This window comes from Cryptomeria japonica, chromosome 10 (genome assembly GCF_030272615.1).
Source record: "Cryptomeria japonica chromosome 10, Sugi_1.0, whole genome shotgun sequence".
NCBI classification, from domain to species: domain Eukaryota; kingdom Viridiplantae; phylum Streptophyta; class Pinopsida; order Cupressales; family Cupressaceae; genus Cryptomeria; species Cryptomeria japonica.
The window spans coordinates 616,462,849-616,490,496 of NC_081414.1; the positions used below are offsets into that span (position 1 = coordinate 616,462,849).

The 27,648-nt window shown below is 39.9% G+C and overlaps 1 protein-coding gene across 1 annotated transcript in view; it reads left to right on the forward strand.

The window, feature by feature from the left end:
* LOC131029957 (granule-bound starch synthase 2, chloroplastic/amyloplastic) overlaps positions 1 to 24,376 on the forward strand; it is a 66,570-nt gene extending 42,194 nt beyond the window's left edge. Inside the window, exons 7-8 of the mRNA XM_057960643.2 lie at positions 21,704 to 21,877; positions 23,245 to 24,376. Coding sequence (XP_057816626.2) covers positions 21,704 to 21,877; positions 23,245 to 24,201 — 1,131 coding nt within the window. The 3' untranslated portion in view covers positions 24,202 to 24,376. The remainder of the gene's footprint in view (positions 1 to 21,703; positions 21,878 to 23,244) is intronic.
* Positions 24,377 to 27,648: the final 3,272 nt, after the last annotated feature.

Here is a 27,648-nt window from a genome sequence, read left to right on the forward strand (position 1 = left end):
AAGTGCTTGATGAGGCCTCCTTATCGTCAAGTCTTCCTTCTCCGGTAGCATACCTTGCCTTGAAGTGCTGGCGAAGCCTTTCTTTGTCATCTTGTGGTAGAATGAGGTCTTGAGGTTAACTTGAATTCCTTGAACACCCCTAGTCTTCCAACGCTTCAAAGCACCTCGAATCCTCCCCTTTTGTATGTGGAACGTCCTTGATGATGATGGACTGGAAGAGGTCGTCCTTGTCCTGGCTTGGTCTTCTTTCATCTGCAAAACAAACCATAAGATGATTAAGGACACATAATAAATTCATTCTAACATAGCATTTTCTACCTTAAATCGTCAACAAGAAGACATCAAAATGAAGTTTGCTCAAGATTCTCCCCAAGGACAGGCCCTATAAGAATTTCGCTCTAGACCCTTTGGAAGGGTCAGGAGCGAAATTTGCATTCCTGGCTGATTTAGACCCTATTTCATTATTTCATAATCTTAGGCCTAGCCTTCAAACCTCTTCTAATCATAATCTCACAACTAGCCCTTTGCCTAGCTTAAACAAGGTGAAAAATAGGGGTTTCAAAGGATTTCACCTTGGACCCTCTGGAAGGGTCAGGAGCAAAATTTGCATTTTAGGACAAAATCTTCACAACTTGCTCAAATGCATGTCTAAGGATCCCTTGAACCTCAACCAACATCAAGCTTGATGCAAAATTGGAGAAAAATGGAGTTTTTGAGGATTTCGCTCTGGACCCTTTGGAAGGGTCAGGAGCGAAATTCTAGTTTAGGCTCAAGTTTTATCACTCCTCCACTCCGAAATATCTTCCAAGGCAAGCATACACTAGTCTTCTCTCCACCAAGGCTTAGGAATTCATACCTTGACCTTCATCATGGGCAAACTAGGTGATTTTTGGGAATTTCGCTCTGGACCCTTTGGAAGCGTCAGGAGCGAAATTCAAGTTTTAGATTTGATCCTTCATTTTCTTCATTCCAATTCACCTTACAAGGCAAGAATACCTCACTCCACCTTCAACCATGCCATAGGAATCAAAGTTTTGGCTTCACACAAGGAGAAAATAGGTGTTTTGAGGAATTTTGCTCTGGACCCTTTGGAAGGGTCAAGAGCGAAATTCTTGTTTTGCTTGTTTTCCCTCACTCAACTCCATTCCTCTCACTTTGGCTCTCACCTTTGGATCTATCTCTCAACTTGCTTGACAACATTTACTTGACCTCAAAATGACTTGCTAGGAGAAATTCGCTAAAAATCATGGCCAGGGACAGGACCTATTTAGGATTTCACCCTGGACCCTCTGGAAGGGTTAGGAGCGAATTTCCTGTCTAAGCTTAGAATCTTCATCTTTGGTGGCAACAATCCATTCAAGGGCAATCCTAGGGGCATCCCCCAACTTCTCCCACCTTGGTCTAGGCTTAGCTTGGCATAAAAATGAAAGGAAAAGGTGGATTTTAGGAATTTCGCTCTAGACGAAAGGGTCAAGAGTGGAATTCACCTTCTTGAGTCTTATTTCATCATTTTTCCACGTCAATTCACCTCAAAGGTCAAGGAAACATTACTTCACACCCATCCAAGCCATAAAAACCAAAGACTTGACTTGCTTTGAAGGGAAAATAGGTGATTTTGAAAATTTCGCTCTGGACCCTTTGGAAGGGTCAGGAGCGAAATTCTCCTTCTAGGCCAAAATCCTTCACATTTGGTGATCACTAGCAACTCAAAGCCATGCTTAAGGACATCTCCAATCCTAATTCACCCTTACCCACACCTGGCTTGGCACAAAACTAAGAAAAAAGGGAGGTTTTGGGGAATTTCGCTCTGGACCCTTTGGAAGGGTTGGGAGCGAAATTTCAACTCTAGGCTTGACTCTTCATCTTTTCAACTCCAATCTTCTTTGCAAGGTAAAAATACACCACTCTTCGCCCAAGGAACAAGGTTTGGGGCCTAAACATGGAAGCAAAAAGAGGTTTATCAAGAATTTCGCTTTTGGACCCTTTGGAAAGGTCAGGAGTGAAATTCTTGTTCTAGGCAAGAACACATCAAAGTCTTTCCAACCATGCCACAAAACTCAAGAATTTGACCATCTCCAAGAAGAAAATATGAGTTTCCAAGAATTTCACTCTGGACCCTTTGGAAGGGTCAGGAGCGAAATTCTAGTTTTAGGACAAAATCTTTCACATTTTTACATCCCATCACTTCAAAAGGCAAAGACATGCTAATCCACTTCCAGATACGCCCAAGGAACAAGGTTTGTGTGCAAACAAAGAGGAAAAAAGGTCTCTTCTAAGAATTTCGCTCTGGACCCTTTGGAAGGGTCAGGAATGAAATTCTAGTTGTCTTGTTGATGTGCATGAAAAACACATCAACAGAATTGGCGCTAGAAGGAGGGCATGATCGCGATAAACGCTTGAACAACTCAACAAAATCAGCAGTGCTTGACAATGAATGCGAACTCTTGAATACAAGGAAGATCAGTGGAAAGCCATCTTCAACGCTCAACGAAAGTGGTGCAGAGGAAGGAAGGTGATCGTTGGATCGTTAGTTGGACTTATGAAAGAAGGAAGCAAGCTGGAACCAATTGAGCTTTCAAGTTGAATCTGAGATATTCAAGACCTCTCTTATTCCAGAAAATAAAATAAAAAGTAAACCAAAAAATTCCAAAAAAAAGTGAAAAATAGAAAATCCAAAAAAAATTGAAAATAGAAAATCCAAAAAAATCAAAAAATCAAAAATCAAAAAAGTAAGATTTCTCGATGGAGCGACAACGGTTTCACGATGAGCAACAAGTTGATTTTTCTCAACTTTGGTGGAGATTGGATACACAACTTTATCCACGCAGATTGTCTGAATTTGCAAGGCTAGGGCAGTGTCGAATCCATGAGACAGATGAACATGATGAAATGCATTGCTTGAAATACTTATCAAGGATAGAATCGGCCGCGCAGGGAAAGATCTTCTTTTGGGATGTCCCCAGACCAGAGGCAGAAGAAAGCAATTTTAGTGTCCCAGAAATCAAAGATCCTCTTCTGAGCTTCTTGTGGATGATCGAGAGTCAGCTGATTTTGAATGGTGAAATGTGTTTAGAGAACATATTAATTCCATTGTGGTGTAGGATTCATAATGCACCTCACTTTGAATTTACTTGCTCAGTATGTGAAATGGCTATCAATCAATCAGAAACCAGTTTGGAATGCCAACTTTGTCCGAGGAAGAATGTATTGTGAACAGATCTTGGGGTGCACGTCTCGTAGCTGAATTCAGGAGAACTTATGAACAAGACATTGCTCCAGCATCCGATTGTGAGAAGGATCAGTTGTACGTTGACGATATAAATGCACCTGATGAACAATGTATTACAGTGGATAGATCGCCATGCCTTGCACCTGAAAAAGAATACCATGAGACAAAAGTTGATGAAGTAGTTGAGAATACTCAAGCAGTGATAAAGGAAGATCCAAGAGTTGAACAAGCAATCAAAGAAGAAGATGACTCATTCCTTGAGGAATTCTCACTTATGCTACAAAGGGAGATCCTTGAGAGTGAATTGCAAGAGGTCTCAAATGGCATTCTTAAAGAAGACAATCAAGTTGACATATTGAACAAAGAGCTACAAATTATCATAAGTGAGCTCAGATATGAAGAACAATTTGAGGGGGTGCTCAAAGGCGTCCTCACTCATGATATTTGAAGTTGTGTTGAAAGATCTTGTAAACACAAGTGGAATCACTGCCCAATTTTTTCAAGATAGGCAAGTTATGGTGAGTGATGTGATTCATCATCAGCTCTGACTTCCTGAGACTATGCTTGAAGAAGAAATGCCACCAGAATTATATTTGATCAACTAGAGATCTTTGAAAATCAATCCCTCAAGGAGACTCTCATTTTCGAGGATGTGCTAACAAAATTTCATGAAGATGCTTGGTTTATGCAAGATGTCTCAGTGAAAGCAAAGAATGTTGAGCTATTCGAAGGGGCGCTGGATTTGTTTCAAGAAGAACTTCCAAATCAGGACCAACATACTGCAAATGCTCGTGGAATGGTTCATCATCAATGGCGACCTCCTGAAGCAGCTGGTGACCTCGCTTCCGACAATACAATTCCGTCCGAGTTTGAAATGTGCCAGGTTGTCTCTTTCCTTAATCCCAGCCTTGAGAGTTATTATGATTTTTGATTGTGGGGATTTTGGGAAAACAACTTGCATTTGGATGGATCATGGTCCTAACAAATTACCCCAGTTGATCATTTTGAGTGAAAATTTGCCTTAGTATGAGAGATGCATGATGAAAGAAGACTAGGCCAGGACAAGGACGACCTCTTCTAGTCCATCATCATCAAGGACGTTCCACATGCAAAAAGGGAGGATTCAAGGTGCTTTGAAGCGTTGGAAGACTAGGGGTGTTCAAGTTAGCCTCAAGACCTCATTCTACCACAAGATGACAAAGAAAGGCTTCGCCAACACTTCAAGGCAAGTTATGCTACCAGAGAAGGAAGATTTGACAATAAGGAAGCCTGGTCAAACAAAGGAAGTACATCATTCATCATGTCAAAAGACTGAAGAGGATCAACCAAGTCACAAGCGTTAGACAAGGTGGCATCTCAGTCATCATTCTTCCAGTCAGATTGGTCCACCTCAGCATGACTAGATTCAATGTACCTAATTTATCGGAGGCAGCGCAAACGTCGATGTACCTACCCCTGCTTCTTATTGGTCCTCACTCCTGAAATGTAATTTTCTAACTGGCTAAGGAAGTTTGTTGTAACAAACCCTAATTAGGGTTTCTATCTTGTAATCCTAGCCATTGGTTCTAAGTCAATCAGAGCCGTCTGTTTGTAAAGGGGTTCTCTATATAAAGCCCTGGCTCCTCATTTGTAATGGTTAATAGTTGGTTAATAGTTAGCTAAGAGTGAATAGTCAGAGAGTAGGAAATAGTTAGAGTAGAGTAGAAAGAGATGGCAAAGATTGTTGCCAAGATATTGTTACAAAAGACTTGTAAACTTCATTGAAGAAATGGTGAATTCTATGGGTCGATTCAACAATTTGCATGATCTCTATACTTCTCAAATTTGATTTCATGGTATTAGGTGAATGGAAGAAATTTGTATGATCAACGGTGAAATTCATATATCCATACTACTACGGTTTGTTGATTGCAGACTTGCCTTGCGTAGTCAACTGGAATCATTCAGCTTAAGCTTAACTTCAATTATCGCTTCTTCATTGATATGCATCAACCTGATGGTGTCCATGCTTGTAGCGGTGATCTAATCATCATAAAGCTTTCCTCGGAAGATCACACTAATCTTGTGGAGATGATCCTTGGATGTCAAAGCAAGACTTAGTTAGAATTTCATCAAAGTCATTCATTGCTCTTACGTTCTTAGTGATAGAAATAGATCCCGTTCCAACCCTTGTCCTTTTTCCTTTTTCTTCAAAATCAAGGGCCAATGAAATTCCACGTTCCAGTAATATCCAAAGCAAATCAGACGTTCAGGTCATCGAAAGTAAGTCCCCTTGTGATTCCAGCAAAATCACATCATACCGCAAGAGCTTATCCACGAGTAGAGAACCTACATAACAGAACCTTGAAGTTTCTTCGAATGATCCTTCTGCGATATCTTCAGCATTCGGGAACTTTATTCAAAAGAGGATAAGGTACCTTTAGGTATTTTATTTTGTGTTTGGTCGTGTACAAAAGACACATCAACAAGATCCCAATAAAGGTGAGAAGAGGCCATAGGGTGGTGTTGACGTGTTTTTTATGACAGCGTCTAACACAAAATAAAGTTGCCTAACGGTCACTTCACTCTCTCTTGATCAAAGTACGATTGCATGCTAAGATTGCAAGAAGTTCAAACAATCGACTCCAAGGTTCCTTTATGCTACGAACGTGACTCAGTTGGCTGATGTGATTGCTGGTAATCCAAGGGGCCTTACGTTTGCATCGTTCTTTCACTTCTTTGCTGTGGCTGGAACTCCATCATCGGATATGGCAATTCTGCGATGCTGCTGCTTCGAACGGACTAAAATGAATTGAAAGTAAAAGCGAAAGGGTTTAGAAGGATCTAAATCTACTCCTAAGGGAAGTGATAACAATGAATAGTGCTTTGGTGGACAAATTCCAAATAAACCAAGCTCTGCTTCGCCAAGATCAACTACAACTCCGCAAGAACCGGTGCAATCTTTTGGGGATGCTAGAGGATTTTCAAATCGAGAAAGTACATTTGAATACCCAAAAATGACGCAATCCAAACTACCATCTACAATCGAACTTAGCACAAATTTAGGGGGTTCAGGCTAATTTTACACTGCAACTTACAATCAGCAAGATGCAAAATTATGAACCATGGAAATTAATCAAACACCATTACATTCTCCATTGAAATCAAAGCACTATACTACTTCTACTCTAAGTGAGGAAGGTGAAACCATGCAAGCTTTGAAAAAATAACTTAAGTGGACACCATCAGAGAACAATGTTTCATTGTTATTATCTCAAAACTTATCACAACAATTTCATACAAGTCTCTCTCCTTTTACAAATGAGGGGGTCACCCCTTTATATAGGCTTCAAGCCCTGGCTACATGCAAAACCCTAATTAGGGTTTGCCCAAAAGATTCTCCACTCAAGATGCAACAAGGTGGGAATCAACAATAAATACCCCATAAAGCCCATATACAATTAATTACAATCCTACCGAAAATGGCACCCATAAAGCATTAATTAACCATTACATTTAAAAAGTGCCCACTATGCAATGAATGTACCTGTTGTCATTTTATGACACCCTCGGTCCATCAGTGAGAACCGATCAGAGATATGTTCCATGGACCAGCGTTGCCCAGTTGATCAAGGTGAAAAGCAGTGAAATCATGGTTTGAAGTGTTGTCTTGTTGGAAGTTCCTTGGCCCTCTCTTTCTCTAGCCTGGAACTTCGGACCCCCAAGGTTTCGAGTTTCTTTGCCTTGCTTCTTTCTTTCTTGCTCCGGAACTCCGGAACTCCAATTTTCCGAAGTTCGCTTCCTTCCCTTAGCTTTTCTTCTGTTCTCTACCTCGGAACTCCGGAACCCCCAGGTTCCAAAGTTCTTTGTCCAACTATGGAGACCCCAGTCCCCAAAGTTCCCCAACTACGGAGACCCCGAAGTTCGCTTCCTTCCCTTAGCTTTTCTTCTGTTCTCTACCTCGGAACTCCGGAACCCCCAGGTTCCGAAGTTCCTTGTCCAACTATGGAGACCCCAGTCCCCGAAGTTCCCCAACTACGGAGACCCCGGTCTCTGAAGTTTCCCAAGTTCCTAAGTCTTCTACCCCAGAACTCCTGAACCCCCAGGTTCCGAAGTTCCTTAGTCTTCAACCCTGGAACTCCGGAACCCCTAGGTTCTGAAGTTCCTTGTCCAACTATGGAGACCCCGCTCCCCGAAGTTCCCCAACTACGGAGACCCCGGTCCCCGAAGTTCCCCAACTACGGAAACCTCGGTCTCCGAAGTTCCCCAACCACAGTGACCCCGGTCTTCGAAGTCTTCTAATCTTGCTTCCGACTTGCAACACTTCCGGATGGCGTGATCGACACTCAAGGCTTTAAATGCTTTGACAGTTTTGGTGGCTTATGCACTTTTTTTGTGGAGCCACAGGGGTGCATTTAATGTTTTTGGCAGGATTTCCATCAAGGGAGGTACGGGGCCATGCTGGGTGACTTGTGTCATGTTTGACTTTGGAAGGTCAATCAATCTATCTTCCTCAGGATTGCCCTTTGTGGGTATGTCTAGGTTGCTTGCATGTACAAGTTAGGTGCATGCACTTCCCTGCACTTCCAGATTGACATGCAGGGGTCATGATCACCATTGTAACCCATTTTTCTATATAAGGTTGTTAAGCCTCATTGTAAAGGGTTCTCTCCTTGCTGCCTTGAGCTCCCTTATGCTCTTCCCTTCTCTTGAAGACTTGTATCTTTGCATTTCTACAACTGTAAGATTGGCGTTTGGCCTTATGATTAATTGAAGAACACTATTCTTGCCTCCTTTCAACCTATATATGTTGTGTATGCTTTCTTACCTTCATCATAGGTGTATGTTGTGGCTCTTTCTCTTCATATATGCTGTGTTAACTGGTTTTCTGAGTGTGACTTGTGGGAATTCTTCTCCCCTCTTGGCATTCAGTGGATTCTAACCTTCATCTATGCATTGGGGTTACTCATACAATTGAAAGTTGTGCATCTTCAGGGTGTTTCAGTTAATTACTTGTGTCATTTCGGTAGGGAGAGGAACTATCTCTTCTTGGTGCATCACCTCCCTTTGTTTTCAAGCAACTTCTCTCTTCTCTTTTCCTCTGCAAGTTGTTAGGGTAGGCTTAGGAATTAGCTTTGAAGTGTTGAGTTGGTTCAACACCTGCACTTAGACAGAGAAGGAAGCCGGCCTTCTCCGGAGATTCAACCCCCTTGCGCAAGGTCCCACACTTCGGGGTTGTTTCCATGTTTCACAAGGTTGCTGAGTTGATAGCTCAACAAGGGTGCAAGCTTTTGTGATAACAGTACCCTCATGCAAAAATCGCCCATGATGCCATAAATGCACCATCATCTCCTGAACGTGACGGCTGCATGCAAAAGGAATCTGCCATAAATTCAACATGCACTGATCGGGTCGCCATTTGGTCAAATATTCCGGTAATGAATGCGCCACTCTACGACCTCTCCATGCAAGTGGACCTCGTCGTTGTATATCCGCTCCTGCACATCTAGAATTGTTGGAGAGAGAAAATTTGATTCAGGAAGAATTTTCTTGAAGTCTCTTCAACTTTCCTTGCTTGGAGAAGGATTTCCATCAATTTTCACCACCTCCTATTTTTTAGGAATTTTGCACAAATTAGGGTTTCAAGTCCAGGAGGAAGAGAATTCTCCACGAGTCCAAATCTGCAAAAAATTTTGGATTCTGATAAGATTTGGTGTCTAAAAATGGAAATTTCAAAAAAATTCTCGAGGGGATTCTTGCTTATCATTCTTCCTTGACCCTTGGATTTTCATGCCTTAGAAGATTTTTTGAATTTTCAATCCTAGGCGTGAATTTTCACTGGAGAGGGAATTCCATCAATTTTGTGAATTCTCTATGACTTCTTGATTTAGGCACCGAGCTGGAGAGTAGGGCGGAATTTTGACTTGGTGGAGGATTCAGTGAATTTTGTGAATCCTCCATGCCTCCTTCATTCTGGCGTTTGTCCTTCATCTTGGGCGGAATTTTGACTTGGTGTAGGATTCAGTGAATCCTCTATTCCTCTTTCATTCTGGCCCCTGTCCTTCATCTTGGGCGGAATTTTGACTTGGTGGAGGATTCAGTGAATTTTATGAATCCCTCCATGCCTCCTTGGTTTTGGCGCCCAGTTGGAGAGTAGGGCGGAATTTTCACCTGAGGAAGGAATTCATCATCTAGTGCACTGTCCATGAGAAGACCATTTTAGCGCCCTCCTGAGGAGTAGGGCGGAATTTTGACCAAGTGATGGAATTCACAATTTTTCTATCCGTCCATGCATATTACATTTTGGCGCTTCTCATCACCTTTGGGTGCTATTTCTTCATGAGGGAGGAATTTTATCATGTTTCAATCTTCCTTCATTACCTCCATCTGGTGCCCTACCTCATCACTGGGCGCCATTTCCACCAAGGCAAGGAATTCATATCTTTTTTCGTTATCCTTGGCAACCCAACGTTGGCGCCCTTCCTCACCTTTGGGTGCTATTCTCTACTAGGCATGGAATTCACACCTTTTCCGTCTCTCCATGCATACCCTCTTTTAGCGCCCTATGTAAGGCTAGGGTGGAATTTTGCATGGGTGAAGGAATTCATCACTATTCATCATTCTCCATGGAATGTTTAATTTAGTGCCCTCCATTTTCCTAGGGCGGATTTTTGCCTTGGCTAAGGATTCACAGGCTTCGGGCTGAATTCCATGATGCATCAACTTTGGCACTGTCACGGGTAGCAGGGCGGCATTCTTCACTGGTGGAGGATTCAATGGATTTGAGAATCCTCCACGGGCTGTCCATTTTGGCACCTATCTTTGGCTTGGGGCGGAATTTTGACCTAATGGAGGAATTTCACGAGTTTTTGATCTTTCCATGACATACCAACTTTAGCGCCCAATCCAATTCCATGGCGCTATTTCTTCCTGTGGAAGGAATTTCACTCCTTGTCCATCCTTCCTTGGTCCCTTCAATTTAGTGCCCAATTACTTCCTTGGGCGTGATTTTGCCTTGGTCATGGATTCTTGTAATTTCCATGCTATCCATGACCTCTCTTGTTTAGCGCCCAACTGCATACCTAGGCGAAATTTCCACTCTAGCATGGATTCTTGGAATTACCATGCTATCCCTGGACACTTGGATTTAGCGCCCAACTACATACCTGAGCAGAATTTTCACTCTGGCATGGATTCATGGGATTCATCATTCAATCTTCCAGACTTAGAACATTTTGATCTCCTTGTGATTTTGAGGTGTCTTCTTGGACTTGGGTGAATTTTTGAGCTTTCTACTTCAAGACTTGATGCCAACACTTAGCCATTTTGATTGATCCTGTCTGCTTTCTGACTTTCTGAAATTAGAAGTAGTCGTGGATGCTTGATCTTCATCACCTAAAAATAAATTTCCAAAAATAGAAACTTTTCAGAATCTCAGTGTTAGACCCCTAGACAGGGTACATGAATGACCTACTATAAATAGAAACTTGCTAAAAATAGAAATTACTAAAAATAGTAAGTTTGATTTTTGGCAAAATGGCGACATTCCGGGACTCAGTAAAATCCCTAAAAAATAGGAGCTTTCGAAAAATAGAAAGTGACTCCGTTTTGGCTTGATTATTGGGAGGTTCCTTGAAGGGTACTGATCCTAGTCATATGTTTAGTTTCTCCAAAACCCTAACATAAACCCCTAAAATCTAGGACAAAAGGCAAAAACCCTAATATTGACAAAACAGGCCCTAGACTTCATCAAATTCACTCAAATGAAAAGCAGACTTAATCAATATGACCCCCAAACACTTGCAAAGTAGAGAGACTGACGAGACTGCTGCGAAAAAGACCCAAAAAACAAAGCCAAAAGAACGAAAGGGCCTAAAAAGTAGGGGGTCCCCATTTGCAATGGGGCGATGTGTGAAAATGTCACAACATCTAGCTCCTTCCCAAATAAATGTTCCTGAACATTTTGGAGACAAAATCCAATCCATGGGTGAAGTGTTGAAAAACACTTTAGGGCAAATCGCATATTAAAGCACGTTCATCTAATTATGTGTGTGCATATGCATTAATTCCATCTCACAAGACCCTCCGAAACTCCTAGAATTAGTCATGGCAAGCTAGAGGTATCTATACTTCAAAAGCATCTAGGACATTGCCTCGTTGCTAGTCAAGCGTCCGTAGCTCCGACGAGGATGTCTCTGAAATTCCCGCGAATATTGCTCCATTGCCAATCGGGTGTCCATAGCCCCAGTGGAGTTATCCGTATGCTCCCAAAGCCAATAGTTTGATAATTCTTTTCATTTTTCATCTTTCTTTTTTTTTTTTTTTTGATATTTCGTTTTTGTTCCGTCAACTCCTTTGGCTTGTAAGCAATGAAGCTTACTAAGGGTTTGGAAATTTCAGTGGTGCTGAAGCAAGATCTAGGATTTTCACCAGCCATAACTTCTCCCAAGAGATCTAAATGACTTAGAGCAATTGATAACATAAGTGGAATACAACATCATCGCCCAACCCACAAACAGGAACTCCAAACAATTTAGGCCACTCCAAAACCCCTAAACCTAAGCAAAACCCACTTGAGTGGACAAGCTCAAGGGAAACCAGCACCAAAGGGTGAAAACCAAAACCCAAACCAAAAGGAAAGCAAACGAGAAAACAAAACACAACAAAAAAAACCAAAACCCCACAAGGAGGAAAGGGAAAACCCAAAAGCCAGCAGAAAACAAACAAAAACAAGCCAGAAAGGACAATACTCACAAGACCTAAATATATAGAACACCTAACATGATTTCTCAAGATGCATCAGAGCAACATGGCATTAGTCATGGTTCGAAGCCTTGCGAATTCATCTTTAAACTCAGAAAAGTAATCTTTCATAATACAAATCTCAAACCCAAGCAAAACTTCAGGAAAGATTAACAATTGTGGCAACTCATCGGGACCATGATCAATCCATAAACAAGTTCTTCTTCCCAAATTTCCATAATCAAATTCATAACTTTCAAATTTAGGAGCAACGAAAGAGACAACTTGGTGGTTTTCGTGCGTGGGCGAGAATTCTAGCATGTCATCCACTGCTTCATTAAGAGGTCGAAGCTGGTGGTGTATCATCCCACTCGCATTCGCCACATGCAACTCAGAATTCCAATCTTCAATAGGCATGCGGTGGCGAAATTTGGACTCAAATGGAAACTTGGAAACATGGAATATTTCAACCGCTAGCTCCTTTTGAATCTTTGATAACGAGTTGAGCCCCAACCAGAATTGCTCTTCATTCTTCACTTCTATCACGACAACTTGTTCATCGATCGGCATCTCACGTATCTCAATTTCTTTTAACAATTCTTCTTGGATCTTGAGTAGAGGTTCAAGGACCGACCTCAATTGCATTCCATACTCTACTTTCATCTCGACGGCCCACTGACTATCACATGTCCCTTCCTGCCTCAAGCTGCTTATCATTTCTTCCATCTTGAGCATGCACGAAAGGACCTCTTCATCAAGGAGCATCTCTTCTTGCTTGATTGTGAAATCATTGCTTGCATTTGTTTGAACATCTTCCATTTCTTTGTCAACCTCCACTTCAGCAGGTGTTCCTTTCCTTGGCATGAGGTATGCAAATTTTCTCGACTGAATTGTGTTGATTGTCCCGCTCAATTGTGCTTCTTCACTACAAGATGCTGCAGTAATACCTTCTTCATTTGATGCTAAGTCAATTGGTTGAAGGTGAGCATTCCGCCACTTTTCTATAGTGTACATCTTTGCCGATTCTTCCAACTCTGCCTGCATCTTAGCTTGGTGAATAGCTTCCCTGCATGATGGACATGTGACTTCGAAATGAGTGGTATTGTGGATCCTACACCAACACGGGAGCAAGATGCCTTCTATGCACAAGTCTTTCTCAATACTTAATCCTTTCTTAACCACCTCCTTGAACCTCATGAAAAATTCATTTTCAGCAATTGAAGCTTCAGGTTCCACTTTCACCAGTACAACGGGCTCATGCACTTCTGAAACGGAAACTTTCCCTTGCAAGGCTAATTCCATCCTTGACAAAAATGTTAAACAATGCATCTCATTGTGTCCGCTAGTGTTATGAATTCTACAACGATTCCTTGATGCGAATTCAGACAAACTCCATGGATGTAACTGTGCATTCAGTCTCCACCATAGTTGAAGAATGTCAACTTCTTGCTCCATTGAGAAATCTTTTGTTAATTTTCAATTTTCTGATTTTTTGGATTTTTTCAATTTTTCAATTTTTTTGGATTTTCTGACATATAAGAGATCTAACCTATCTCTGATTCTACACTTGAAAGCTCATGCTAGTTCCAGCCAAATTGAATTTCGCGGTCAGGCCCTCCTAGCGCCAAATCTGTTGGCTGCGGGAGGAGGGTAAAAAAAAAAAAAGTCCTTAAGATTACTCCTCACAAATATGAATTGATATGATTTGGAGTTCAGCTGCTCAGGAATTAATCGCGATCAAGCCCTCCCTCTAGCGCCAAAGTTGGGTTGCCAAAGATAACGAAAAAAGATATGAATTCCTTGCCTTGGTGGAAATGGCGCCCAGTGATGAGGTAGGGTGCCAGATGGAGGTAATGAAGGAAGATTGAAACATGATAAAATTCCTCCCTCATGAAGAAATAGCGCCCAAAGGTGATGAGAAGCGCCAAAATGTAATATGCATGGACGGATAGAAAAATTGTGAATTCCATCACTTGGTCAAAATTCCGCCCTACTCCTCAGGGGGGCGCTAAAATGGTCTTCTCATGGGTAGTGCACTAGATGATGAATTCCTTCCTTAGGTGAAAATTCCATCCTACTCTCCAGCTGGGTGCCAAAACCAAGGAGGCATGGAGGATTCACAAAATTCACTGAATCCTCCACCAAGTCAAAATTCCACCCAAGATGAAGGACAGGCGCTAGAATGAAAGAGGCATGGAGGATTCACTGAATCCTACACCAAGTCAAAATTCCGCCCAAGATGAAGGACAAACGCCAGGATGAAGGAGGCATGGAGGATTCACAAAATTCATTGAATCCTCCACCAAGTCAAAATTCCGCCCTACTCTCCAGCTCGGCGCCAAAATCAAGAAGTCATAGAGAATTCCCAAAATTGATGAAATTCCCTCTCCAGTGAAAATTCACGCTTAGGATTGAAAATTCAAAAAATCTTCTAAGGCATGAAAATCCAAGGGTCAAGGAAGAATGATAAGCAGGAATCCCCTCGAGAATTTTTTTGAAATTTCCATTTTTAGACACCAAATCTTATCAGAATCCGAAATTTTTGCAGATTTGGACTCGTGGAGAATTCTCTTCCTCTTGGACTTGAAACCCTAATTTGTGCAAAATTCCTAAAAAATAGGAGGTGGTGAAAATTGATGGAAATCCTTCTCCAAGCAAGGAAAGTTGAAGAGACTTCAAGAAAATTCTTCCCGAATCAAATTTTCTCTCTCCAACAATTTTAGATGTGCAGGAGCTGATATACGACGGTGAGGTCCACTTGCATGGCGAGGTCGTAGGGTGGCACATTCATTACCGGAATATTTGACCAAATGGCGACCCGGTCAGTGCATGTTGAATTTATGGCAGATTCCTTTTGCATGCAGCCGTCACGTTCAGGAGATGATGGTGCATTTTGTTAATTTTAGTCCTTTAGATTAATGCAATTCTCAGAAAATAGAATTTATCTTTAATTTCCAGATTACTATTAATTGTTGTTAGTGTTTAGGAATTTCCAGAATTAAACAAAAGTAGAGAAATGAGCAAAATGAACACGCAACACACAAGTACCCTGGGAAAACCTCCTAGGAGGAAAGAAAACCCAGCCAGAAAAGATCCTCAGATCTGATTATGGATTATGAGTAGTAATCTGAATACAATACTTATCTCAGTTTACCCTTAGGGCTAATGGCATCTTCAAGTGGTTTCAGATCTGCCCCTTAACCTATTTCGGATCTGCCTTTTGTTGTATCAATCAGCAACCAAGGATTTGATCTTGAAATGACTTGTATGTCTCCAGCTGATGACTGTAATCAAGTTCAGAACAGCAGGCCCTTCAATTGGCAGATCGCTTGATGAAGGCAACTCCCTTAGCAGCAGAGATGGATGGCTTTATGCCCAGCAGATAAAAGACTAAATTCACTGTCCTTCAGATCAGATTCGTATAAGAGAGTAGATTGTGAATGTATCTAAATGAAGTCAAGTTGACCTTTATTTATATGAAGCGAGGGATCTAGTTAGGTCGGCTTTTACATTAATAATTAATATAGCTTTTAATTATTAATATCTTTTCCTTTGTGCGAATTGCCTTTTGAATATAGGGTCGGCCCTATTTATGGGGAACACATTTCCTTAGTGTGGCGTGAGGATTAGGGAGTGGCGTGTGAGAGAGGGCCCAGCCCTACACGTTAAAGAGGGGCCAGCCCTTTGGGCGGATTCCAATGTTGCCTAAGGCAATTGGAATCTGCCCCTCCTACCTAATTACAATCAACACATTTATGATTTCATTGCTTTTCTCCTTGATCAACTGGGCAACGCTGGTCCATGGAACATATCTCTGATCGGTTCTCATTGATGGACCGAGGGTGTCATAAAATGACAACAGGTACATTCATTGCATAGTGGGCACTTTTTAAATGTAATGGTTAATTAATGCTTTATGGGTACCATTTTTGGCAGGATTGTAATTAATTGTATATGGGCTTTATGGGGTATTTATTGTTGATTCCCACCTTGTTGCATCTTGAGTGGAGAATCTTTTGGGCATTGCATGTAGCTAGGGTTTGAAGCCTATATAATGGGGTGACCCCCTCATTTGTAAAAGGAGGGAGACTTGTATCAAATTGTTGCGATAAGTTTTGAGACAATAACAGTGAAACATTGCTCTCTGATGGTGTCCACTTAAGTTATTTTTTCAAAGCTTGCATGGTTTCACCTTCCTCACTTAGAGTAGAAGTAGTATAGTGCTTTGATTTCAATGGAGAATGTAATGGGGTTTGATGAATTTCCATGTTTCATACTTTTTGCATCTTGCTGATTGTAAGTTGCAGTGTAAAGTTAGCCTAAACCCCCTAAATTTGTGCTAAGTTCGATTGTAGATGGTCGTTTGGATTGCGTCATTTTTGGGTATTCAAATGTACTTTCTCGATTTGAAAATCCTCTAGCATCCCCAAAAGATTGCACCAGTTCTTGCGGAGTTGTAGTTGATCTTGGCGAAGCAGAGCTTGGTTTATTTGGAATTTGTCCACCAAAGTACTATTCATTGTTATCATTGCCCTTAGGAGTAGATTTAGATCCTTGTAAACCCTTTCCCTTTTACTTTCAGTTCATTTTAGTCCGTTCGAAGCAGTAGCATCGCAGAATTGCCATATCCGATGATGGAGTTCCAGCCACAACAAAGAAGTGAAAGAACAATGCAAACGTAAGGCCCCTTGGATTACTAGCAATCACATCAGCCAACCGAGTCACGTCCGTGGCATAAAGGAACCTTGGAGTCGATTGTTTGAACTTCTTGCAATCTTAGCATGCAATCGTACTTTGATCAAGAGAGAGTGAAGTGACCGTTAGGCAACTTTATTCTGTGTTAAACGCTGTCATAAAAAACATGTCAACAGGTGGTCAAGACCAAGTGATCATGTGATCTCTAAGGATTGTAGAACAAAGAGAATGAAGAAGAAGATTACGAGAAACATTTGAGGAAAATCTAGCTGGAGGAGGAGTACGAAGAAGGAAATCTTGATCTCATAGACATATTTCGTCGTCTATCCATCTCATGGGAAACAAGAATTGGAGGATTCGAACAATAGACTCTCGGATGAAGGGAGAACAGGAACGAGTCAGAGCTTGGAAGTACCCGGAGTGTTGAGAACATTGGAGGCGGACGTGTAGAGGATGTGTGTGTGGTCGAGAGTGCAAGGAAAGCACCAAAACGTAGCCGTCGAAATAGTTCACCCATGTTTGGCACACAAGGGAGTAAGCAGGCGAGAAAGATGGTTACTCCTCCGAATGTGGATCGGCATAAATTACCAAAGTTCACGGGAAATGGGTCAGAGGATCCTATGAGGCACTATACGATGTGTGAGACCATCTGGATAGCAAGCGGTCAAGAGGCCAAGGACTATTGGCTAAGAGTGTTTTTAGCAACGCTACTAGGTATAGCCATCGATTGGTTCACACAACTTAATGCTTCATCCACAGTCTCTTGGGATGTATTGAAGAAGGTGTTCGAAACTAAGTTTAAACTACTACGGGACGACAATGAGATTGTTGCTCAAATTTATAACACGAAACAAGGGAAACATGAGAACGGACGGGTTTACAATTGTAGGCTCAAGGAGTTGTTGAGTAAGATGGGGAACTAACCAACCGATGGGTCGAAGAAGAGGTGGTTCAAGAAGGGACTGATCCCCTTGTTGTGCAAGAAGATGAAAGTAGTGCCTCCTCATACGTTGATGCTTGCAATTGGGTGGTAGACATCGAGAGTGAAAACAAAACATCCTCTTGAGGGAAGAGGAAGACTGACGATGACGAGAGCACCAAAGGTAGTAGCGACGAAGAATCCAAAACAGTTCAGGTCCTATGATGGGATATGGTGAGAATGATGAAAAAATTGAAGGCAGAGAAAGGAACCAGTAAAGAAACTAATGAACTATGGTGTACTAAGTGCAAAATTGAGGGGCACAAGAAAGGTAATTGTCCTAGAAAGATGTTTTGTGAGATTTGCTAGGTGATGGGTCATTCAATAAAGGAGTTTCCATATAATTTTAAGACTTGAAGTATGCAAGTACTCTTCATGTAGGGAGAGTCTACTTCATCGAAACCATAGAATGTATCGTCAGGTGGTTATGGAAATCAATGAGGGCGAAATCAAATATAGTATGACTCTAGAGAACGTCCTATCATACAGTGCCGACAATGCGGCGAATGGGGACACTTTGTGAGACTGCCAGAATAAGAAAGACAATGTACAATTATTGTGCAAATGGTGTGGACCAGGTGACCATAAAGACATCTTGAAGCAAAAGGGTATTAATATGCTGGATGTGGAGGAACAAGAGGAAGCAATTCTTGCAATCATGAGAGCACATACGAAGAGGGTGGTGTACTCGGACCCTTGTACGGAGAAGAAATGACCCCAAGAAGCCAAAGCAAAAGTAAAACAAATGTTGGCGAAAGAATGAATAACCTCCAACAGAATTGCAAGTACCTTATTGCGATCGAAGTCAAAGAAGAATATAGTTCGGTAGGTGCTATAGATAACCATACCCTTCAAGGTGATTGACCTTCTTCAAACTATTCAACAACTGAGAGTGGCAATTACCAACACAGTCAGCCAGAAACAATGTAAGCCACGAGGAACTGACAAGGAAACCATCACGTGAAGGGAATGAGGCTAGTGTTCCAATGTTGTTGATGGTGAGCACTAGGAGGAAGCCAGCCATCATCTAAATGGAAATTATGGGGAGGAAATTGACACCATTGTCGATGGAGGCTTGGGAGTAAACGTATTGCCAAAAGATACTTGGAAATGCCTTAGAATGCCAACACTCTGGCCGTCAACCTCAAACTTGGTAGTTGTTGACTAGAATGACATCAAGCCATTGGGAACATTGATGGCACAAAAAGTAATGATCGGGACAAAACAATTTATTTTGGACTTCATAGTCACCTCATTGCAGAAGAAGGCGTATGATGCACTCCTCAGGAGGGGTTGGTTGATCATTGCCAAGGCAAACCACAATTGGAAGCGAAACACACTCTCGATCCAGAGTAAAGGGAGGTATGCCATCAACCTAACGAATTAGGCGGTGAGTGAAGAACTTGGCATCCTCCTAGCACCAAGGCAATCAGGTTTGGTAAGCTTGCTGGAGCTACTTGGTTGGTTGTCAGCTTGAGTTTTGTGTGTGACAGCTTCAGCTAGTTGGTTGCTTGCCCTTTTATCAGTTGCTTAATCATATCTTATGCCATGTCATATATTCCATGTCATTGGTTGAATATCACTAGTATTGAATGTCAAAATAATTTTCTTTTGAAATTGAATTTCATATCCTCTTGTAGCTGTGTCGTGGTTTTTGACTGAAGCATGGATTGCAGCGCATATGTCAGATTGTGGGTGTTTTTAATTGAAGTGCAGAACAGTATGTGACACACAGACTATTCCTTGCCACCGTAAAAAGAGAATAGACTTTTTTTTTCTCTTTACTTCTGTCTGGAGTAAGAATACAGTGTTTTTTTTTTTAGGCAAGAATATTGATAATTAATGCATGAGTAATGGTGCTTGGCGGTGGTCTTATCCTGAGAATTTCAGAATGTCTTTATTGTTCGATTTTTATTGAATCGATTAAAAGCTTGGTGTTTTTGGGAGCTTGTTCAAATTGAAGCTGGGCGTTATTTTTCCTTTGGCTGCCGAAATGACTCAAATTTTTTTGGGTGCTCTGACCATTTCTGGAGACGTCTTTCTTACCCGTTTTTTTCTAACAAAGTATCGTAGTATGATCTGCGGGTGTTCTTTTCTTTGCATGGGATTGAGCTTTCATTGAGAGTGTAAATATTTGGCATATCAATCTGATGTATATTCATTTTTTTTTATGTTGTGCTCTGATGGATGGAAGGGAGCTATCTGTGTAATGTCTTTTTTAGATGTGGTCAGAAGTTTATGATAGAGCATGCTGAGGGCGTGGAGTGTAAAAGAAGCTAATTCGATAGCCCAAAAATATGCAAGGTCAATGTTTGTAACAGCATTGATATTTATTTCTAAAAAGTGCGCTATTTTCAAAATTATTATAGTGCGAATAGTGGATGGGTCTATTTTTTCACAGCGTCGGGTTCTGGCATATACGAAGTCTCCTGTAGATGATAGGTGTGAAGACATCTGTGGGCGTATATTCTTTGAAGTTCAGGGTTTAAAAATATTTAAAGCTTTTCATTACAGGATAGATATCAGCTGGAAGAAATTCATTGTTTTTCGTTTTTTTGAAGAGAGGAGACAGCTGCATAAAAAAGTACTAAGTTTGTTTTTACTTGAAAGAATTTTTGGAGAGTGCTAAATGGATATGATGGGGTCTACAATATGGTGTGTGAAGTGTCCTTTTTAAAAAGGTTTCTCTGATAAGATGTTACTCTGCGACTTATATGTTAGAGTGTGAATATTGTTGTGGCTGTGTATGGTGAAGCTTTTCTTTAACAGCTGTTCTGAAAATAATCGAAGAAATGGAAAAGGATGTTTGAAGACTGAACTTATATTGTGGAGTTGCAGGATACAAAAAATATGTTTATGTTGCTGAGAGGAGTGTTCTGCTAAAAGGAAGACTGGTTTAGATTGTTCCAGATTTGTTGTTGAAGAGATTTGTTTCAGATTGCAGCAGAGCAATTGATCTTTTATTTCTGAGCAGTATTCAATCAGCGTGAATTAAGAGTGTTTTTGATAGTTTGAAATTGGTGCTTTAAAAGATCAAAGTTGGTGTTTCTGACATATGAAGATTGTGCATGTGGTATATGAAGTTGGTGCTTCAGATTTGTTGAGTTGGTGACTTTTAAGGGTTGGTGCCCTTTGTGAGTTGAAGCTCACTTTTGTATCATTGGGTTGGTGCCGATTTGTTTGAGATTAATAAGAGTCTTTTATGCCAGGTCTTTTACCCAAAAGGGTTTTCCAGGAGAAATCTTTGTGTTCTTGTCTTGCTGGTTATTCTCTGCGTCTTTACTTCTGCAATTTGTTTTGAAAAGGGTTGAAATACCGATTCACCCCCTCTCCCAGTATTTCTTTTGTGCTTGTCAATACCTTCATCATCAGGTCTGCCCAGAACACAATTAAGCTCTCAATGAAGACCATGAGTATGTTATGAGCAGAATTTTATCATACCCACTCACACATTGACAACTGAACCTTGATCATACAATGAGAATGTGCTTTATCTGTAAACTCCCGAGGTAGCTGGAGTTGAGATGCAAAAATGTAACAATAATGAATGTCAGCATTTGAGACATTATACACTAAGTGGGTAATCTGTCAATTACTTTCTAACAGAGGAAATAGAAAAGATAGTTGGTTTCGTTGTCAGGAATACAGCACATCTTTGACTGGGCATAGATACTGTTAGATATTGGCAAATATGTGAAATATTCTGGAGAAACTTCATCTAGAGGATATGGATTTGCAGATCTAATCCGTATCTAGGATGTACTTACAAATTCATGACATCTGATAACCATCACCCTTTGCCTTAAATTCATTTCTTCCTTAAACAATATTACAAAGTGCTTGTAATATATATAGATACGCCTAAGCTTGGTAAATATCAGACCTGTATTTCAGGACAGCTGCAGTCTTTCTGTTGAGTTTTTGATTTCTTCCTGTTAATATTTTTCTTTATTTGATTTTGATGTTTTATCCTTCTCATGCTGTTTTAACCTGTTAGATTATTTTCTCAGTTTAAAGTTATACACTATTTTTGTTCTGTGCCAATTGGCAGTGTACTAAATTGAATGTCTTTTGAACAGGTTCCTTGGCATGTACCTTGTGGTGGTGTATGTTATGGGGATGGTAACTTGGTCTTCATTGCCAACGATTGGCACACTGCACTTTTACCAGTTTATCTTCAGGCATACTATCGGGATCATGGCTTGATGCAGTATACCCGATCTGTCCTAGTGATCCATAACCTAGCACATCAGGTTTTTGCTGCTACCACTTTTATTTTTGCTGCTACCTTATGAAAATTGTCATTTTGGTGAAGCGTTTATAGTTCAAGAGGTCACAGATTAGTAGTTACTGGCTTTCAAAATTAAATTTGTAGGTTATATTTTCAATCATTGCTTCAATTTGGGCCCAAATATTACATTAGCTCTGTGTATTTTGTTCTTTGAATTGTTTATCGATTACAAATATCTTGCTTGTACAAGCATCAACATGAGATCAATATGAGTTCCCTACAAGCAAACACACCTGAAATCACCTATGGAAGACCAAAAGTCACCATTTAGAATTCCACTTTTATTTAGAAACCACCTCCATATTAGAAGTCAATAACGGATGACCAAGAGTCACAACTTAGAATTCCACTTTAGATGTCCTTATGAGGAATTGAACATGGGTTTCCACAATGTATTCCCAACATTTTAATCAATTAAGCTCAACCCCTTGGACATCTCTGTGCATTTCCAAATTAACTCTATATGCATAGATATTCACCCTTCAATGAGAATGAGTGAATGAGATGAGCCAATTACTTCCAATATTAATTATAGCAAACAAATTACCTATGCTTATTAGCAACAGGTTATTTCCATACAGCATAGTAGTAGTGACTACCAACAACTTGTGTCTTTTCAAGTTCAAAATATTTACAGTAGATATTGACAACCTATAGTTTGTCAAAAGTAAAAGTGTTCCCTGTTTAAAACTCTGCAATATCACACATATGGTGTTAACAACGGCCTACTCTCTGTTTGGTTACTGATTGTAATGATGTGCATGCTTGCATTTGTTCTTGGGCTCTGCATATTTGTATACTCAACAATGTCGAGTCAACTTGCATATTAATTTAAATGAGTTGACTCGCCCAAAGCAGAAAATTGAACACACATCGTCTTTGTTCAATGACATATGCATAATTGTATTTTTTCTTGGGCTTTGCATATTTGTATAGTCAATGATGTCATAAGTCAACTTGTTTATTCCATCAAATGTTTTGTTCTTCCGAAGCATAAAATTTAACACTGCACTGTATTTTTTCATTATGGATATGTTTGTGTGCTCTGCTTATTTGTATAGTCAATAACGTCATAAATCAACTAGTATATTCCATAAATGTTTTTTCTTCCAAGCCATAAAATTTAACACTGCATTATTGTTTTACATTCTTGATTTTAGTTTGTTTTCCTTGGGCACCCACTTGCATTTTCTATATATATTTGTTCATATTATATTGATTTATCATGTTAAGAAAAAATATATTTTGAACAGTATGCCACTTGTTTGTGAATTTCATTTAATTTCTAATTTGAAATTGTGATAATGTTGTAATGCTTCTCAATTCCAGGGACGTGGGCCATTGGATGATTACAAGTTTCTAGATTTGCCAGAACACTATCTTGACAATTTCAGGCTTTATGATCCTGTTGGAGGAGAACACTTGAATATTTTCTTGGCTGGACTAAAGACTGCCCATCGAATCGTTGCAGTAAGCCATGGCTATGCTGGGGAATGTCAAACAACTGAAGGAGGATGGGGTTTACATGAAGTAATCAAGGAGAATTCATGGAAACTAAGAGGAATTGTGAATGGAATTGATGATAAGGAATGGAGTCCAGAATTAGATGTCCATCTCAAGAATGATGGTTATGTTAATTATTCTATAGAAACACTTGAAACTGGCAAGCCTGCATGTAAAGCTGCATTGCAAAAAGAGCTTGGTTTGCCTGTGCGCTCTGATGTGCCATTGATAAGCTTCATTGGCCGTTTAGACCATCAGAAGGGTGTAGATATTATTGCAGAGGCTATGCCTTGGATGGTTGAACAAGATCTACAGTTAGTGATGCTAGGTACAGGAAGAGCTGACTTAGAGAACATGTTACGCTCATTTGAGGGTCAGTACAGGGATAAAGTCCGTGGCTGGGTGGGATTCTCAGTAACAACAGCTCATCGCATAACAGCAGGGTCTGACATTTTGCTAATGCCATCAAGATTTGAGCCATGTGGTCTGAACCAGCTTTATGCCATGCGATATGGAACCATCCCAATTGTCCATGCTGTAGGGGGTCTGAGAGACACTGTGAAAGCTTTTGATCCATTCTCAGAGACTGGTCTTGGCTGGACTATTGATCGTGCAGAATCATCGTGTTTGATCCATTCTCTTGGTAATGCATTATGGACATATCGCGACTTTAAGGAAAGCTGGCTTGGAATTCAAAAACGTGGAATGAGTCAAGACCTTAGCTGGGACAATGCTGCACAGCAATATGAGGAGGTTCTTTTAGCTGCAAAATATCAATGGTGATTTAATCTTGTTACAGTGTATTTTTTAAGATATCATGGCACCGATATGATTATTACCATGAAAAGCATGCCTACATCTTTGAGCTTTAACAACACTTTCCATATCTTCACCACAAAGTAAGCTCCATTGTAAATATTTGAAACGCAATAGCAAGGAGATCAGACACTTGCACTGAGGGAGAGCAAACAAGTTCCCAGGACAAATTTTTTCAACTTTTTTGTACTTTTAAAGTTCTATCCAACTTGACTCATTTCTCCATAGAAAGCTTTGCACGTCTAGAGGAGGGTTTGATACTTGTACTTAAAAAGAGCAAAACTATTGATCATGAAAGCTTTCAGAATGTGGAAGGAAGTCTGCAGTTGCTTATCTCTTAATATAAGTTTGCTGGTACTTGATCAGCAGCAAAACATTTCCTAAAGATAATATCTTTGATATATTTGCATTATATCTAGAAAGTTACCTCTCAGCTGTGTCATGTCCTGATATTAAACCTGCTCTTGAGTTTGGATAGCAAAGCTGCCATTATTTCCTGTGTTTAGGTTCATTTGGGAGAGATAATCCTATAAAAATATGTGCAGACTTTGAAGGACATTTGTATTAGGGCATTCTTTGAGACAGGTTGTTAGAAAATCCTTTTGAAATTAATATACAAAATCATTAATCTAAAATTCTAGTCATTCGAGTTTACCATCAAAGGAATCTAAAATTATTTGTGAAGCCCAGATCTTCAAGTTTTCCAGTGTCATGGGGATGTGTCCCTGGGGGTCCAGGTGATCTCCCATGTCATGATGACCCAGGGACTTAGAGGGTGTCCTCCTTTTTAACTACTGGATAACCTACTCCATTTGGTGCATAAAACATAAAACGATTTTTTTGAAAGGAAAAAAATGCTAAAAGCCCGTGAAAACCTAAAAGTAGGAGTATTGTGTATTGTGACTTCAAATGCAGCAAATTGCATTTACTTTTAAAAATCTTAGCTGCTTTTAATTTGTTTACATTACTTTAATAGCTGCTCCCTAACGACGGTTCCCCTGCCATCTCCAATTTTTTTGAAAATTATGCTGTCCCAAAACCTTGTCCATACACACCCGCATCCTGGAAACTTGGAGAAACACTAAAGTTTTCTTTGCATATATGTATCTAGAAGCGGGGCACAATATAAAGGAGTAATATATATCTTCATAGGGAGTGTCGTATGTCATTCCTGGCTATTGAGACAGTCATATTTTTCTTCCTGAGTGAAGGAACTTGTTTTGAGCAGGAAAGCAGTTTAGTAGAGTGAGGTTGCTGAAGTGTGCAATATTTATTTTGTTTAGGTGGTTTTCTAAAATTAACATACCAGACATCCTTAATGTAGGTGAATAGAACTGATAATACAGTAACATGGCAAAAAGTTATATCCTTAATGTAGCTGATCATTAACCATCTCGAGTTCACATTTGTGTGGTCCTTAAGTAATTAGAAAGTTACGAGAGTTGAAAATTTAAATTATTCAAGGATAAGGTCCCATGGAGGGGGCTTCCCAAAAAAAATCAGCGATTGTTGCTGAGATTTTTTAGTAATATTTTAAAGCTGGTGGTCCATGAATTTAGTAGTGCAGTGCTTAAAAGTTTAAGCTCCAAAATTTAAAGAAGCTGGTGGTCTCATGAAGAATGCTGTGAATAAAAAATTAAAAATAAATATCATTTTTCTTCTATTTCTTTTATGGCAGGAATCTAAAATATTAGTAACGGAAAAGTGGTAGAAAAAAATGTTAGGCTGGTTGGACAATTTCTAGCCCCACCGGCTGAAATATGCAGTCCTAAAAAGTAGGGGCTGCAATTTTTCAGGAAAAGATTCCAAATAAACCTGTAACATAAATTTTTTTCCATGGACCTCCCACTCCATGAAAATAGATTCTGAAGCTCCCATAGAACCTTACCCTAATTGATCAAAGCATTTTAACTATAGACAATTGTTATGTGTAGCCACACCTCCCATCAACATTTATTGACAGCCAATACATATATTCTAAGATGGCTAAATCAATAGCAATGAAAGTACTCTGTAATCATGATTCGATACATTTCTCAAAGATGTTGGGATGTCTCTCCGAACACCCAAAGGTAAAACTCTCAATTATAAGCACAATAACAACTCAGTTGCTAAAGCTAGAGATAGAATAGCTTGATGAGGAGGAGAACAACTATTTTGGCAGCCTTGTTGGTTAGGCGGCCCAGTGATGAATTGTGTTGTATTGAAGCACAATAATGTGTAGCTCCTGTTGAATTTGGTCCATGTGAAAATGTGTCAGAAGCTTATTTCAAGGCTTGCAATATTTCTAAATATCTAGTTATAAAAAGTTTTGTATAAGGGAGACTCACCTGTTGAAACACAGCTAAAGATCTATCATGGAACTGTAATGTTATATCAAAATTGTAATACTTAATGTCGACTCTCGTAGAGTATACCTGGTAAATTGAACAGGCATTAAAGTGTGACGTTGAGAACTGATGAAAAATTTATTGTCAAATGTCAAGTAACTGTTTAACAACACCTAAGAGAAATGGCGACGTGATGAATATTGCAATATGGGCATATGGTCCATTACCATATCTAATATATGGCACTTTATTGGAGGAAAAAATCCGCTGGAAAGAGATAAAAAATAGAATTTGGAGATTTAAATTTTGTATGAGGAATGTACAGGTAATGATGGGCACATGGTCCAATAAAATATCTAATATATGTATATATGACACTTTATTGGAGGAAAAACTCCATTGAAAAGAGAAAAACAAGGGGGGATGCAATGTGTCATGTTCTTGTCAATAGTGTGGTTAGTTTATAGTAGATATTAGAGTAGATAAAATTAGAGATGAAGATGGAGGGGGATGAAGAGGGAGAGAAATAGATGCATCACAAATAATAAATTTTAGCTATTCAAACCTCGTAACATTCTTTATGAATAAAGTGAAATGTGTCGGTCAAAGATCTCCAAGTCAATAAAAATAGAGCATATGCTGTGTTCCCCACTCCACCAACACTTAAAAAGTAGCAGTTGCACCTTGGTGTGCAATGTGTACGCCAAAGATGTGTGGGAAGTCAATTAGGAAAAATGTTTTTTTTTTCTATTTTTGCTTACATTTATATAGTACATGAAGTCAATTGGTAGACCATTTCGCAAATGATTTTGTTTGTGCAAGAAAGGTCTAAATGGAGAAGTAATGATTTTAAATAAATTATGCATACACTTATAGGGATCTAAACATGAGCGAAACAAAACCTTTGAATTGGGAAAATAATCAAGCTTCATTACCAATATGATGGAAGAAGAAATACAAGGAGATGGAGCTAGAGAGGCAAATAGATATAGATATAGAGATCTAAGAGGAGATGGATTCAAAAGCTTTGTACAAGGATATCAAGAAGCTTTGTCTTTATTGTGTACACAACTCACATGTATTT